The sequence below is a fragment of the Crinia signifera genome, chromosome 5 (genome assembly GCF_055691185.1).
Source record: "Crinia signifera chromosome 5, ASM5569118v1, whole genome shotgun sequence".
Lineage (NCBI taxonomy): Eukaryota > Metazoa > Chordata > Amphibia > Anura > Myobatrachidae > Crinia > Crinia signifera.
Genome location: NC_139221.1, coordinates 245,318,090 through 245,333,804, shown reverse-complemented (window position 1 = coordinate 245,333,804; position 15,715 = coordinate 245,318,090). Strand labels below are relative to the sequence as shown.

The window sequence follows — 15,715 nt, the reverse complement described above, 5'->3', positions numbered from 1 at the left end:
TTTGTACACAAGCAGCGGATCTAAGATGTCGCAACATTTGCATATATTTGGACAGTTGTTGCTTACTGAATTGAGACAATTTGCGTACATTTCTGAAACAGGCCCTGTGCCAGTAAAATCATTTGAAAAGTTAAATAAGCGTCTGCGCACCAATCCTGAGTGTGGAAGGTACTATAAATCTGGAATTAACCTGGAACTTTAGTAGAGAATGAGCACTATTTTTGCTCTGCAAATAGCTATTATATGAGAAGATTAAATGGATGTGGGTCATTGGGTCAACCCAATTTAGGTCCACGTGCAATGGGTGGACCACTGAAGTTCGACACCTGAAAGAGGTCAGCGTGGCTAAGATGGTCAGGGTTGGAAGGTCGACACAAGCATTAGGTCGACAATGGCAAGGTTGACAGTCAAAAGGTCAACATGAATTTTTCACAATTTTTATGTACTGATTGCTGAAATAGTCAATGTGTGCTGCATCCCGTCACATAGCTTGCTGCACCGCCATGCTTCGGGCATGGTGCCTTGCTGCACTAGGCACACTAGTATATTCTCCCTTCACACCCTAGTGGAAATACCGCCTGTCGACGCATGTCGGTTAAAAAAAAAAGTTACAAAAATCATGTCGACCTTTTGACTGTTGACCTTGCCCTGTCGACCTTAGCCATGTTGACCATTTCAAGTGCCGACCTTCAGTGGTCGACCCAATGCATGTTGACCTTAAAAGGGCAGACCTAATGACCATATCCCGAATGAATGACGTGCTCATTTCTGACCCTCACATGTAATATTATTAAGGTGTTTCCAACCATCATAAAACTTCTGATTTATGTCATCCTGCATCTTTTACCGAACACTTTTAATGCTACTTCTGTGCTTTTCAGCAAGGTATCTTCATCACTAGGGTTTCATTGCCAATAGAAGAGACATGGCTCAGCTGTGTTCCCTGAAAGTGATACAACTGAACCAGAGGAAATAAACAACTGTAACCTAAAGAAATGTCCAATGTTTAAATCAGTGGTGTCCAACCTGGGGTACTTGTAGGGCTGCTCACTGTGACATTAAGGAGTACAGCATATGAAAAAATCCATAAGAGTCAACAACTGAGGTTTATGTGGCCCACAGGAAACTGTAATATGTGAGAAATATGTATGTAGCATTCATTGTATTCCTGGTTTGTGTTTTGAAAGCTTGTTTATTGCTATTATATAGTGTCATCTAAACATTGTATCCAAAAGGAATTGTATTCATCACAAATGCCAGAGAAAAATAGGAGGAAATATCATGTTTGGGACACACCCTAAGTAAATATCATTAGTTTAAAATACAACTTTCACAAATCCTTGGTTTGTAAATGGTGAAGAAATGAATAAAGCAAAGGGACAGCCAAGGGTACCAAGGTGAAAATAATAGAGAACGCAAGGTGTCCTAGCAACATGAAATATGTATTTAGAATGACAGCAGGGATATATATATATATATATATATATATAAAACATTTATGCTGCAAAAACCTTCATTTTTGCATCTGATTCACAACACATTCCATATGTGCTGTGCATGTGGCAACTTGTGACCCTACTGGCTGCACACACAGCACACTAACAACAATAACAATAAGCCCTGGGATGATTGATTCCGATGCCAGCAAATCTGCACTATTCACATACTGCCACACATGAATTTCCAAATTCTACAAAGCAGGGTTTATAGATACTACAATGCAGTGGTGTGTGTGTGTGTGTGTGTGTGTGTGTGTGTGTGTGTGTGTGTTACTTTGTATGGAGAGCATTAACATTAACAAAAATTAGAAGCTGGTTCTAGATGGTTCTCAAAAGTCATTCTGCAGCAAGTAGTTCTAAGGATGTTTCCTTTACAGCTCAGAATGTTTATAAATACTAATAAATCCCGACACACAGTATACTGCCCAATCATACACTAGTTCCAAAGCATCCAGTTACTCCATCCATTTCTTCAACAGAATTCTGGTTCATTCGCAAAGGCAAATTCCTTCTCAAATGGACAAAACCATTGCACTGCAGCGGGGCAGATGTAACATGTGCAGAGAGAGTTAGATTTGGGTGAGTTATTTTGTTTCTGTGCAGGGAAAATACTGACTGCTTTATTTTCACAATGCAATATAGATCTCACTTTGAAGTAAAACCCCACCCAAATCTAATTCTCTCTGCACATGTTACATCTTCCCCCCTGCAGTGCAATGGACAAGGAATTTTTCCTATGCAAGTGAACCAGAATAGGGGCCAATGTCCCAGAAGGGGATATGAAGTTGTATTTCCAACAATAACATCAGTACATCACTGCTCTCAGTTGTTGGATCCTCCTTTATACTCCAAATATTACAAAACATTTCACAAAACAAAAGATAAGAAAAGGTTGTACAGCTTATTTACCTGAGTTCGGTTGAAAGCCACACGTGCAAATACTGCCTGCGAAATTCCTGCTCGTTTCAATTCATCACGTACCCACTGATAGATATCGGAAGACACCTCTGTGTTGGGCGAGACTTGTTGCTCCAAAGGCTTGTTGATTGATCTACTGACGGGAGGAGGGTGGTTCAAGTACTGTTGGTTTAAGGACTGCTGGGCTAAAAGTCTATTCACTGCATATTGCTGGTTCAATAATTGAGCCATCACCAGCTGCTGATTTACTAACTGAGGGCTGATGGGAGTAGATACAAGTCCTGGATGCAAGTTGGGAAGCGGCGTCCGCACAGTCGGCTGACTGCTAAGAGAATGCTGTCCTGGGGATGAAGGCTTTTCAGGGGTATTACCCGGACCAGGCTGCTGAACAAAGTTCACATGATTTGTATTTTGTTGAGATATTTCAGTCAGATCTTCCATGTCAACTGCAAAGAAAAGATAAATAAGTCTCTTGTAGTTTATTATAATATTAAAGTGAATTAATGTGATATATATATATATATATATATGCATAGAATAAGTGACTTGCAAGGTCCAAAATGACCTCCACCAGTCTTCTCTTATACTTGAATACCATAGTTCAGTGATGGAGAACCTTGGCTCTCCAGCTGTTGTTGAACTACACATCCCAGAATGCCCTGCAACTGTTTTAGGGTGACCAAATAGCAAAACTGATGCAGGGCATGCTGGGATGTGTAGTTCAACAACAGCAGGAGTCCTAAGGTTCTCCATTACTGCCATAGTAAATGCTTCTTAGCCTCATGAAGCAGCATTGTAAAACTATACTAAGGCTACGGATAATTATTATATAAATGATACACAAGCCATCCTAGTGACATATGACTTTGGACATGATCAACGTAATATGCTGCCTAATACTGGCCAAAAAATCTGACATAAACGTGTCATCTGGCACACTAGAATATACATTTTTTATTAGCTATGGGGTCATTGAATTAATACAACACTGACCTTGTATCTGAAAAGTTCAAATAGCTGATGAGCCAGTTTCAAAATAGATTTTGGCATTGAGCAGCATGTCTGATTAATTCTGCTTTGGGATAGTTCTGAAGGCAAAGTTTAACCCTTATTAAATTAAAAATCTTTCTATACACAATATTTTTGTGCATTCAAATTTCTATTGGCACAGCTTAATGTACACAATCCTAATATGGATTACACATCACAAGAGATTACATGTAGTTTCAGTGTACATTGTAATATCATGTGACAGGGTTCATCAGTGTCATACACATTATCCTTTGCAAGATATATCCTTGCAGGGGTTAAAGTGAGCCGGAACTGCGTTCTGTCAGTTCCATATTGGAGGCGAACCGTTTCCGCTTCTGTCCGGTCACCTCGCCCGGCTGTGTCTGTCCCTGCCTGCAGCCTGGTTTGCTATAAAGGAGACAGCCAGGCAGAGTGGTGGAAACCCAGCTGTCTCTCTTAGAGCAGGTCCATCCATCCGCAACTGCGGAAATGTGGCTATTTAAAATGGGGTGCCCAGCTCGTGACTCGTGAGCCAATCGGGGGTTGCCACAGCCTGATTGGCTGCCAGGCCGTGAGCTAGGTGCGGTGCGTCATTTTAAATAGCCGTGCCGCTGAGTCGCAGGCGGATGGACCTGCTCTAAGAGACAGCCGGGTTTCCACCGCTCTGCCCGGCTGTCTCCTTTACCACACAGTGAATGCCATGCGTGTAAGCCCTGGCACCATGCATTTAACCCCTGGCACTATGCATGTTTCCCCTGGCACAGAGCATGTTACCCCTGGCACCATTCATGTTACCACTGGCACTGTGCATGTTACCCCTGGCGTCATGCATGTTACCCTTGGCACCATACATGTTACCCCTGGCACCATGCATGTTACCCCTGGCACCATGCATGTTACTCCTGGCACGGAGCAAGTTAGCCCTGGCACGGAGCATGTTACTCCTGGCACCGTGCATGTTACCCCTGGCACCTTGCATGTTACCCCTAGCACGGAGCATATTAGCCCTGGCACGGAGCATGTTACCTCTGGCACAGAGCATGTTACCTCTGGCACGGAACATGTTACCCCCGGCACCATGCATGTTACCCCTGGGTCTATGCATGTTACCCCTGGCACTGAGCATGTTACCCCAGGCACTGTGCATGTAACGCCTGGCACTGAGCATGTTACCCCTGGAACTGAGCATGTAACCCCTGGCATCAAGCAAGAAAACCCTAACAATGAGCATGTAGGTAAGCGGTACTTATGTGGCATAATATGCAAGAGGCATTACCGTGTGCATATTGTGTAATGTACATTACGGTGCGGCATAATGTGTAATGGGCATTACGGTGTGCATAATCCCCTGTCCCACAAAGCCATGCCCTAAATTTTTATGGTGTGCACTGTCCCGTTTTTTGGCTGTTGGGTTGTTTTGCACTGTGGGGCATAATTTGCATTAAGGGTGCCATTCTGTGGCCCGCATTATTCTTTTCATGGTTATGTGATATACAGATGGAGCCGGGCTCTTCTTTGCTGGTGAATCGCCAGAACGTCACTGCTGGCGATCCGCCAGCATCCCGGCTCGCCATCTGACTGAGACGCGCGTGCGTCTCACGCGCACGCGCGTCTCAGTGTCCGTACGCCAGGGGGACGGGAACCTGTCCGTCTCCGCTTCAGGGAGACGGACAGGTTTAGGGGGGGTGCAGGGAGGCAATGGGGACCCCGGGTGACCGCCGACAAGCCGGCGGGGACCCGGGGGAAGCCGTCGGAAGGGGACGCGCGCGCATCTCGTGCGTGCGCGTCCCCTTTCGCAAAAACGGGGGGCGGGGGATGGCGGGTGGCGTCGCCATCGCCATCCCCTGCAAAGAAGAGCCCGGTTCCATCTGTAGGCCATACATTTAGAGCTTGCAGGGGGGCACCGAACACCCTAGAACCCACCCTGGCTGTGACATATAGGGGAGGGGGGGAGGGGGGAGTTTGAGTAAGTTCCACCACCTCACCAGGACTACTTTAAGCACTGTATGCATGTTTGGGCAGATGACCTTTATATATTAAAAATAATTGTTATGTTAACAATTTTGTGTTTCAGAATCAACTTCATTTTTATATGAAGGTTTATATGAAACAGTAATAATGTGTTTTAAATGTGGGACATTTAGAAGGCAATTGTGACAAATGAACAAATATTTAACTGTAACATTCCCAATGCATGTACACAGTGAGGACGATAGCGCCATTTTAACTATCTTAGTGCCTTCCTTCACTCAAAATACCAAATGAATGGTGCTGCATGCTGAACAAGTTGGTTGCGTTAAAGATTACTTTCAAATTATAATTGCACAATGTAGATAGCATTGGTCACACCCAATCACAGTTTGTACAGCATGGTTGTAAAATGAATACATGGAATACTCAAGGCAATCTTTCCACAGAGAAGCTAATGCCCAGACACGGAAAGGAAGCTACTAATAAAGATACATTTTGTAACAACAGAAAAACCTGGTAATTACCTACATGGAAAGTTTTTTGGGGATATTGTTTAAAAGCTGCCATTTTATAATTTTGTTAAGGAAACTTGCAATAAAAGTGAAAGTAAATATAATGAAAATTCACACTATATAGACACATATAAATATAAAAATATAGATACAACCTATAACATCTAGAAAATAAGTACAAGGCTACAATAAAACAGTTAGGGTCGTATTTAATTGTTTAACCATGCCCAATCTCCCATCTAAAGTGAGAGGAAACTGCAGGGTGACATTCAATTGAACATTTTTATTTCGCACATCACACTCCTTATGTGCGGCTAAACCCTACCATACTAATGGACGCAAATGAGTGCTGAAACGCATGACTTTTCATACATTTTAGCTTGCCACCCCTGGGGGTAGCGAGTTGAAATGATGTAAGTGTACAGAAACAATTGAATACCGTCAGCGAGATCACAGGGGTGGTAACAATTGAATACCGCTTTTAAGTGTTTTAGTATTAAGTCCATTTTATGAAAATCATTATTTGTCATAAAGGTGAGTAAAGGCCAGGCTAGGGACCATATTCCTACAGGATGCATAGTGTAGATCATCTCAAGCTGATAACTTGAAATATACACTAAAACTCTGTGCTGACTTCATTTAAAGGGCTAATTTGGCTAAATGGATTACTTTCTTTGCTATAGAATTAGAATCAGCTACAAACGCAGTACTTTAATGTTTGCCAAAACAACTGGAAAGGCAACACTGAAATAGAGTGCTTAGACAAAGAGCACTATAATTTACATGCCACAGCAAGAGACATCTATTAAATACATGTATAATCCAAAAATAAGCCATGGCTGACAAATGTATTTTACAAAGTACATGTTTAGCACTAATAGCATTTTTCTGAAAAAAGAATCACAAACCTTTTTTTTAAAAACACATTTTATGTGCCATATTTCAAGAAAATAAAGATACTGGTTGCATCTACAAATCAAATTAGCATTAGCTTCAGCGTGACAAAGACATATTCAATTGATGCCGGATCCATCTAAAATTCTTTTGCCGGAATGGATCCGGCATCCATTATTCAATTCAGAAGCCAAATCCGATGTTGGATTTGGCCGCTGATTGATGCTCACCTGGTCGGTGTGGGGATTGGGTGAGCGTGGCAGCGGGAGCCGGGACGGGGCTGAGTGAGCTGCTCTTACCCGGCCCGGCGGGTACGGGAGTCGGCGGTTGGTACGGCAGTCGGTGAGTGGGTACGGGAGGGTTTGGCCGTCGGCGGGAGGGTGCAGGTGTCGGCGGACAGAAGGATGGCACCATGTAAGCTGCTGCTGCTCACCCGGCGCTGTGCTCCCTGCCTCATACCGGTATCTTTTTATGCCGGATTGTGATTGAAGGAAACAGCCAAAAGCCAAAACCCATTCCAATCTATTCATGTTCACAACTGACGTATTTTCAGCAAGACGCCAGTTTCGATGCTTATTGAATATACCCCAAAAGCCACACCACTACATAAAGTAGAGAACACTTATGCTAAATTGGACAGCAGAACATGGGTATGAATGCAAGAACCAATGAGAAGTAGCAATATTGAAATGCAGCTTCTCATTGGTCACTCACTTTCATAAATGTCATGGTATTACAAGTGGGTTTACGGCTGTACGGATCAGTCTCAGCTATAATGGTCTGCTGTATCCCTCAATCAAAAGAACAGCTTAAAATTGCTACTGAAACATATATATATATATATATATATATTTGGTGTGTGTATATATATATATATATATATATATATATATATATATATACACACACCAAAGACAACCATATGAAATCAATGATGTGGTCTACTATAGGAGTAAAAAAACAGTACATATACCCAGGTCTAAGAGAAGTAATTTTATTTGTTAACAATTCATTGTTATTTATAATTAATATAATCTACTGAAAATGTTGTTTGCCCCTTGGGCATCTGAATAAATCTAATTGTAGCTAACACCAACGTAAATGTAGAAAATCTTTTCTACATGTATTTTGTACTTACCCATCATATCTCTTGTCTTCTTGAAATGTTTATACCACCTTCCAAATTCTTGACATTTTGCTGCTGAGACATTTGCATAGTAAGTGCTGTTCACAATGGAAGAAATCATACTCTACATACAAAAAGAAAAGGAAAACCAGTTGAAGCTAATAACATAAATATGTCAATGACAGCTTTAGAGAGCCACAGTAAACAAGCTTCCACAAAATAAAAACTGCCACATACAATATGTGAGTGATGCACAACTTTGGCAATGTACAAGCAAGCAGAGGTACACTGGAAATGCAGGTAGGATGGTTTCCAGTACCATAAGAATAAAGGCCATCATAAACAAATATACATAAGGTGATCAATGTCTTGTAATGTATAGTCAATATGGGGGGGAATTCAATTTGCCACGGGGTATTTCAGTTGTCCCCTATAACAGGCATTAGCAGGGATTTTGTTTCATCTGCCTGGTGGAAGGAAAAACACAATCCCTGATAAGGGTGGTTTTGCCGTAACTGCGAGCACAATAAACACATGAATCCAAGAACTTATCACAGATTGCATGAAAAAGGGTACATTTCCATCCAAAGTAAAAACAGACTGGAATTAAATTGCCTGATAACATCATAGGGCAAAGAATCGAGATAACAGCCTGGTTTTTTTTTTAGACGAATATCATTCCCCCCATAATTTTATTGAATTATTATGTGTGAGATTCATGCAAAAGCAAAGTTTCCAACAGAATATAGACAAATGAGTCAGTGTATTAAATAAGCTATGTATAACAATAAAGCAGTTTGTTTGACTATAATATATACCGTTATGTAACTACAATGGGCATTTACTTTTTACTTATTTTATTTTTTAATTTTAGATTTTTATTTTATTTAGCTAAAAGCAAGAAAGTAACTGCACAAAAAAATCAGTAACCCAGATATAGCACTAGTAAATTACATTTTAAACCAAACAAAAGAGTCATTATAGCATGGAACATCCATAAAACTAGTGTACAGGTAGCACTGCAACAGTGCTGTGATCCTAAGAAACAATTCAATTATATTAGGATTTAAAATGTTCACAGTTAAACTAGCCATAGAGTGCCTGACTAGCTCCATGATCTGACCAAACAGGATGAGGGGTTGTAATGACTGAATACCCCCATGTCTACCAAGTGACCTGGTGACGAATGGAATTAGCGGAATGGTAGTTGGGATGATCGGACATGTTTAGTAATCAAATTAAACAACCCCAATCTTTTTTCAGTTGTTTTTGGGCTTTGCCTAACTTCCATTTATGCCCATTCACAGAACAATAATAATATTAGATCCTAATGATCATCATCTATAGCCTGCATTATTAATTTAATTAATTGACTTCCAGTACAAGTTTGAGTGGAATTTTATAACAGGAACATTGGTCATAGGGAAAAATGTCTATTTAAGATATAGGAAGAAGCTCATACATTATATTTGGTAAGAGCAAAAATGTTCCATTACCATAATATCAGCCAAGTTTGCTCATTTATTTATTATATTGTGTATGAAACTTTCTATTTTTAACTTATGATGATTTATATGTAGTAATTACTATACTTTAATCCTTAATATGGATATATTTAAAAAATAAAATAAACTAACGCATGCCAATGGAGGGTCATTCTCAGATTATTTTTAAATCCCCCACCACCTTAACTGTAATAGACTCACTGTTCTTGTTTCACACTTGTGAGTGAAATCTAGCGAGGAACCCAAAAAGTTATAAATAGCTCATGACTATAACTTTAATGAGATTAGACATACCAGTCAAATTGTTTAAAGGACACATTCTGTCCAATAGGTGAGTTCAAGAATATTTTCATGGAATTTGTCCAGGACTAGTTAATAAATTGTTGGAATCATTTGCATGAATATTACAACCGATTCAACCCAAGCAGACAAAATGCATTTTGTTTTTTTGTCTTTTTTTTTAAATACTGTACAGCAAGCAAAATAATTAAACAAAAAACAAACATAAAAAACAAACATATTTACAAATCTGGTTTACTAGTGTTTAAAGATTTCAAGCTCTATAAAGTAGAGAGGGCATCGACAAACAACTTATTTACACAATTATCTAAATACGATTAAACAGCTGATGGACAAATATTAAACTCGAAAATGTATAGTCATTTCAGCTTAATGTAATCCTCTCTCTGTAAACACCCAAGATGATTTTTTCCCAACCAGAACAGTCCTGACATCTCATAAGCCTAAGGGTGAATAGCAAGAGATTGTTTTCGATAGTTATAAATATTCAGGAGACATGCAGACCATCTGCTTTCATAATACAGGTAAAGAAAGGCTGAAATGGAGAACACTTTGCAAAATGGTTCTTAGCAAAGTCTTCTTCCCTCCCAAAAATTTAAAGACAGATGTCAAACCTGTTTAAACAGCGTAATCTGGACATAACTAAAAGCAATATTTCTCCTGTATTACAGACTTCCATGCTTTTTCCATCTGTGGGGCTAGGCATTTCTACAACATATACATAGTAATTTATACTGGAAAATTATATGGATCTGTAAAACCAAAATTTTAGTACCTTGCATGTAAAATTGTGACAGCTTGGGGCGATACATCTAGAAATATTGTCCTAAAACAAATACATTAGAAAATTTATATTTACTAACCCACATATATGCATGCAAACTGCTTCGTTTGCATTAAAATGCATGCCTAGCTTTGACTCAATGCTACAATGGTATTTACCTTAGTATAACCTCTGTATTTATACAACACATGTAGTAGCAAATATGAGACAATAATGTGCCCTTCTTAAACTGATATTATTGCCAATATATTGGCAAGGACCATATACCATACACTACTGTCAAGCAATAAATGCTATATGAACAAATTATTTATCGTTGACGATTCATTACAATGCACACTAACCAAGAGGTGTAAGCCACACTGTACTTTTCAAAGATTTGTTAAATCACTTAAACTAACTTAAATCTATAGATAATTACTAAGGGCTAACAATATTTAAGTCACTATTTGTTTTAGATTACATGTCAATTCAATTGCATACATTTGGGAGGTGAATTTATTACTGTATAGATATTTGCAACAGTATCTAGCATAATGAAAAGACAATGAAAGATACGCCCATTTGCAGAGTACCTCTATCACATATTCACTTAAGATCAGAAGTGATTGCTGCTTACAGTATTTAAACCACTGGCGGAAAGTGCATTGTTCAGGAAACTGCACCTAAACATACATTTACACTGACAAACATAAATAGCTACCACCAATAATTATACTGGTGATGGAGAGGAGTAGACTATAATTGTAAAATACCAAAGCAAACATTATTTTAATTAATGTTATAAAATGAGGCTTAGCAAGTAGAAGGGAACATTTTAACTGACTCATGTGCAAAACTTTTCCCATGGTTACAGCCAGGTGAAAAAATGAAAGAAAAAAACACACACAATAAAGAAGCATTGTTACTATGTACTAACATCTGACCTGTGGATAACCTAGGATGAGCTTTATAAACAGACTTTTAAATTAGTATCTTGTACACAAAATACAAAAACAATGCCAAATCCAGCAATCTATTAGAATAAGTCTGTAGCCCTGTAAAAATGTACATACAGTAGCATTTAAATAAAGATTTTTTTTTTAAATCTCATACTGTATAATTGTGTGTTTGTATATATTTAGTTGTATAAAGTTGGCCTCAGCTTTACTTGCTGGTACCATGACCCAGTATGCTGTAATATTCCATTGCTCTATTGTTTTATGGAATGCACTGTAAATTTCCTTCCATTAAAGCTTTCCAGTTAATAGAAATATGATACTAATGTATTGTCAAGTGAATGTATAGACTACTATATGAACAGATGGAGACAATGGGTTATTCAGCACAGATGTATCACTAAAGTATCTCTTCAACTTACATGATGTGCAAGTATATGTGGTGTGGTTGCAAAGCTGGAGAACATTTCTGTATCCATCTGAAAGCAATACCATAAAGGAAATGCAACTGAAATAACATTCAGTAGCATTGAAATAAATAGCCACAAAACAATCAAAACTATATTAATATTAAGTTCTGCTATAAAAATTAATAAATAATAAGATCTATCAAATCATACAGAACATTACATTGTCCAGTGATCACTATAGCATAATATTAATATATTGTTAATGAGCTGAGAGCAGAAACTATATATATAAGTCATAAAAATAACTTGAAACACCTTTATAGTTACATCTACCTCAATTTTTAATAATACAATTCAATGACCAGAATACACAGACTGAGCATAGTGAATGCGAGGCCTAGCAAGATTTTAATTGTGGATTATTTTATCAAAGTTTTTTTGCTTTTTTTATTTATTTTTTTTAACTGCCAAATCAATCATTCTTAAGGATAGAAGATTAAAAGTGAGATTTTTTTTCTATGCCTAATACATTTAAAATTAAATTAATTAAAAAATAAGCTAACATATTTTAAAAAAACTCAAAATGGCCAAACAAAAATAAACTTAAATACACCAGGAAAACTTTCTCTGATTAACAACCTTTTTAGCTTGAGCCAGCTTTTAATATTAGTCAAGTCAGTTGCAGTATACTATTCCTGGTTTCAAAAAATAAAGCGTTGTCGAACTATGAATTCAGATATAGCAAAATAAATGATCATATTAATAATAATATAAATAATAAATGTATACTTGCACAACTGTCACCCTGACAAGGGGGGGGGGGACAGTATTCTTGACCAGTAAGGCATGTAAAAGAAAAACAAAAAAACTAAAAAAAAAGCGGGTAAACATATATTGGTTTAGATTATAGTTAATCTTCAGCCGTGCTAATTAAAATTTGTCCCAGATTGTAAAAATATCAATTGCCTGGCTTGCTTTTTAAAGCTGAAGAACACCTTCATTGCTTTCATAAACTAATGTGTGAAAATTCAGAAACACGTTCTGGAAAAAAAAGACCAATCAACCAGCTCAGTCATTTACCTAAAAATTATGATCAAAAGATTTCTATAATTATGAAAAATATTAATGAAAGCATATTCAAAGACTATCTAAAGAGTCCACAATTTGCATAGCCTATTAGAAATACAGTTCAATACACAAGAGTAACGATAACAAGAAAAAATATTTAAAAAATTGCCATATAAATGGATTTTACCTGCTCATAATAAGGTAAAGCGGATACTTTTATATCAAATATCAAAGGTTGACTCTTCAGAATTTTACTTTAGTGTTGTACTATATTTTTTTTTTTTTAAATGATGGAAACATGCCCATAAGCTTGTGTAGATACAGATGTGGAACTTCTGTAAATGCCTAAATGGAAGAGTTTGCAACCAGTGAATAGGATTTAGATTACTTCCAGTCCAAAAAGGATTGAACGAAAACCATAAGACTGGAGGTATAAATATTGAAATATTTAATATTCCTAAAGTTGGTAGAATATGTGTCATACAGTAGTTCTAAATACCAACAATTAATGTTTGTGGTATTCCTGTGAGTGGAATTAGATCTATGCGTGCTTTAGTAGGGAATTTAGATTGTAAGCTCCACTGGGGCAGGGACTGATGTGTATGTTCAAATATTCTCTGTAAAGCGCTGCGGAATACGTGTGCGCTATATAAGAAACTGTTAATAAATAAAATATTTCTAGTGCCAAGGCACCATGGCACCACACTGTTGACTGTAGTCTAAGACTGTAGACCTACGGGCTAAGATAAATGCTATACAATGGTTTCACTAGCATACTGTACCAGGATGTTCAACTGATTATTTTTGGTAAATGAGTAAATAGAGATTTTTTTTTAGCAAATAGTAAATAGCACAGGGATTAAAAAAAGCATATTCTATCAAATGCGCAGAAAAATGGGAACAAATCCTAAAAACAGAATATGCAATCTATGCTTATCCAAGAAAACAGGATTGGAAAAGTGAGCAACTATTTCATTGTGGCAAAACAGTGTCACTATTAGGGAAAAAGTGATCCTGCTGATAACCACCTCTAAGTCATTCAAGATCAGTATTTAAAACACCAGATTTCAATGTTTTAATTGTATTACTAGAATATTTTAATTAGATTATATGACAGGACACTAATTGTGTTGCTTGTAATTATTCTGAGTCCCATGGGGATTTTTTTTCTCACTTTCTTTTTTTAAGATGCATGCATAATTCATTGGTTGGGTGTAGGCTTTTATAAAAGACATTTTCCTACTTTTGTAAACAGCATGAAATACTAAAGTGTGCAGTAGCAATTACATCACAATGCTGGAGCGGACTGACAGGTGAAATCCAGCATGAGATGCGATGTGTTGGAAACTGCTGTACACTGTTTAGAACAATTCCTAGAGGTAAAAACAACCTGAAGACAATTGTTGAGGTCATGCCAGTTAGCGGACTGTTAACAACACAAAGTTATTATTCAAGAGTGTTAAAGCCTGATACCTGTGACAGAGGGCACTCCTTAGCTAGAGAACTCTGGTTCATGTCTTTCAGTAAGTCCTTCAGAGCGTTTCGTACTGTTATATGCGACCACTGTTCCGGAGGTAAGTCTTCAAGTTTAGGGCAACTATTAGAGACAGATTAAAGAAGGGATTATTACAAGATTGCATCCTGCTGCAGAACATTCCTTTAAGACAGACAGATTTCATTTTGCGCATCAAGCAGATGCATCTGGAGATTGCTCTCCGTCTCCTGATTGTTCCGATTAGTTAATTACTTTATACAACACATCTGCTGTATTGATGCATGAATTATACATCAGCTGCATGTGGCGACTATTTTGGCATGTTACTTCTACCTTCCTGCTCTGATGCGCTTGGTGAAACAATTTAAGGTGCAATGCCTCCTCACAACTGATCATGAGAAATAGGCTTAAGATATTTTATTCTCTTAAATCGCAGTTGGAGAGAAAAAGAAAAAAAATTCACATACCAGATTACATTAAGAAGGGTGAAGTCACTCTTTCACAGAACGTACCCAGATGGCATGGTACAAGATATGCAAAATATTTTTCTGTTAAGTACATTTTATGTAAAATACCTATTTGTAATGCATGTATTGAATTAATTGACTAAAGATAATACAGTATATATAGCTAGATTAAAATGTATATCAGACATAAGTGACAATAAGCGTTTTCGTTTTTTTATCTCTTTGTTTTTTATTTCAAACTTTGTTTTAACAATATGCAGTGATATCATTTCATGGTACCAAAATCAAAGTTATCTGGGAATGAAACGTCTTCTGCTGTTCAGGAAGAAAGCAGTTTTGAATCACATTATGACTCACCTGTGTAGCTGTATTTTCAGTGTGACCACATGAAACACGTCTTGAAGCATATCTGCCACTGTTGCATCTGGAGCATCTGTTACACAGGAGAGTGGTACTGGATTCCATTTACCAACCTGAATTAGCCCTGTGCCCCAGGGATAAAGTAAAAGCTACAATTAGTGATGAAAATGAAAAGAAGCAAAAAATAATAATAAAAAAATGGTAATAATGGGAATGAGAAACATTATATATCAACTGGTACATATATAATGTGCAGAAAAACAAAATATCAAGGAAACTTGATAAGAGGTATAAAAACATTGGTGAAAAATACCATCATAAAACTGTAATAAAAAAAACATGCAATGATGCTGCATGACTTGCCTAAATAAGCGACAACATAGAAACATTTACAAATAATGAATATAGACGAACTGAGCTGCGATGATTTTATTCTTAAATGTTTAAGAAAAAGTAA

General features: G+C 37.6%; 1 protein-coding gene across 8 annotated transcripts in view; it reads right to left on the bottom strand.

Annotated features, from left to right (window-relative positions):
• The window catches only part of SATB1 (SATB homeobox 1), a 166,736-nt gene that overhangs the window by 56,333 nt on the left and 94,688 nt on the right, over window positions 1–15,715 (bottom strand). For 5 of the 8 annotated variants that reach the window (XM_083188774.1, XM_083188781.1, XM_083188775.1 and 2 more), the window contains exons 4-9: window positions 15,256–15,382; window positions 14,410–14,533; window positions 11,881–11,937; window positions 10,512–10,562; window positions 7,944–8,055; window positions 2,409–2,863 (exon numbers count right to left, since the gene is read on the bottom strand). In XM_083188774.1, coding sequence (XP_083044900.1) covers window positions 2,409–2,863; window positions 7,944–8,055; window positions 10,512–10,562; window positions 11,881–11,937; window positions 14,410–14,533; window positions 15,256–15,382 — 926 coding nt within the window. The remainder of the gene's footprint in view (window positions 1–2,408; window positions 2,864–7,943; window positions 8,056–10,511; window positions 10,563–11,880; window positions 11,938–14,409; window positions 14,534–15,255; window positions 15,383–15,715) is intronic. The other 3 variants (XM_083188776.1, XM_083188777.1, XM_083188779.1) reach the window with 3 other exon arrangements.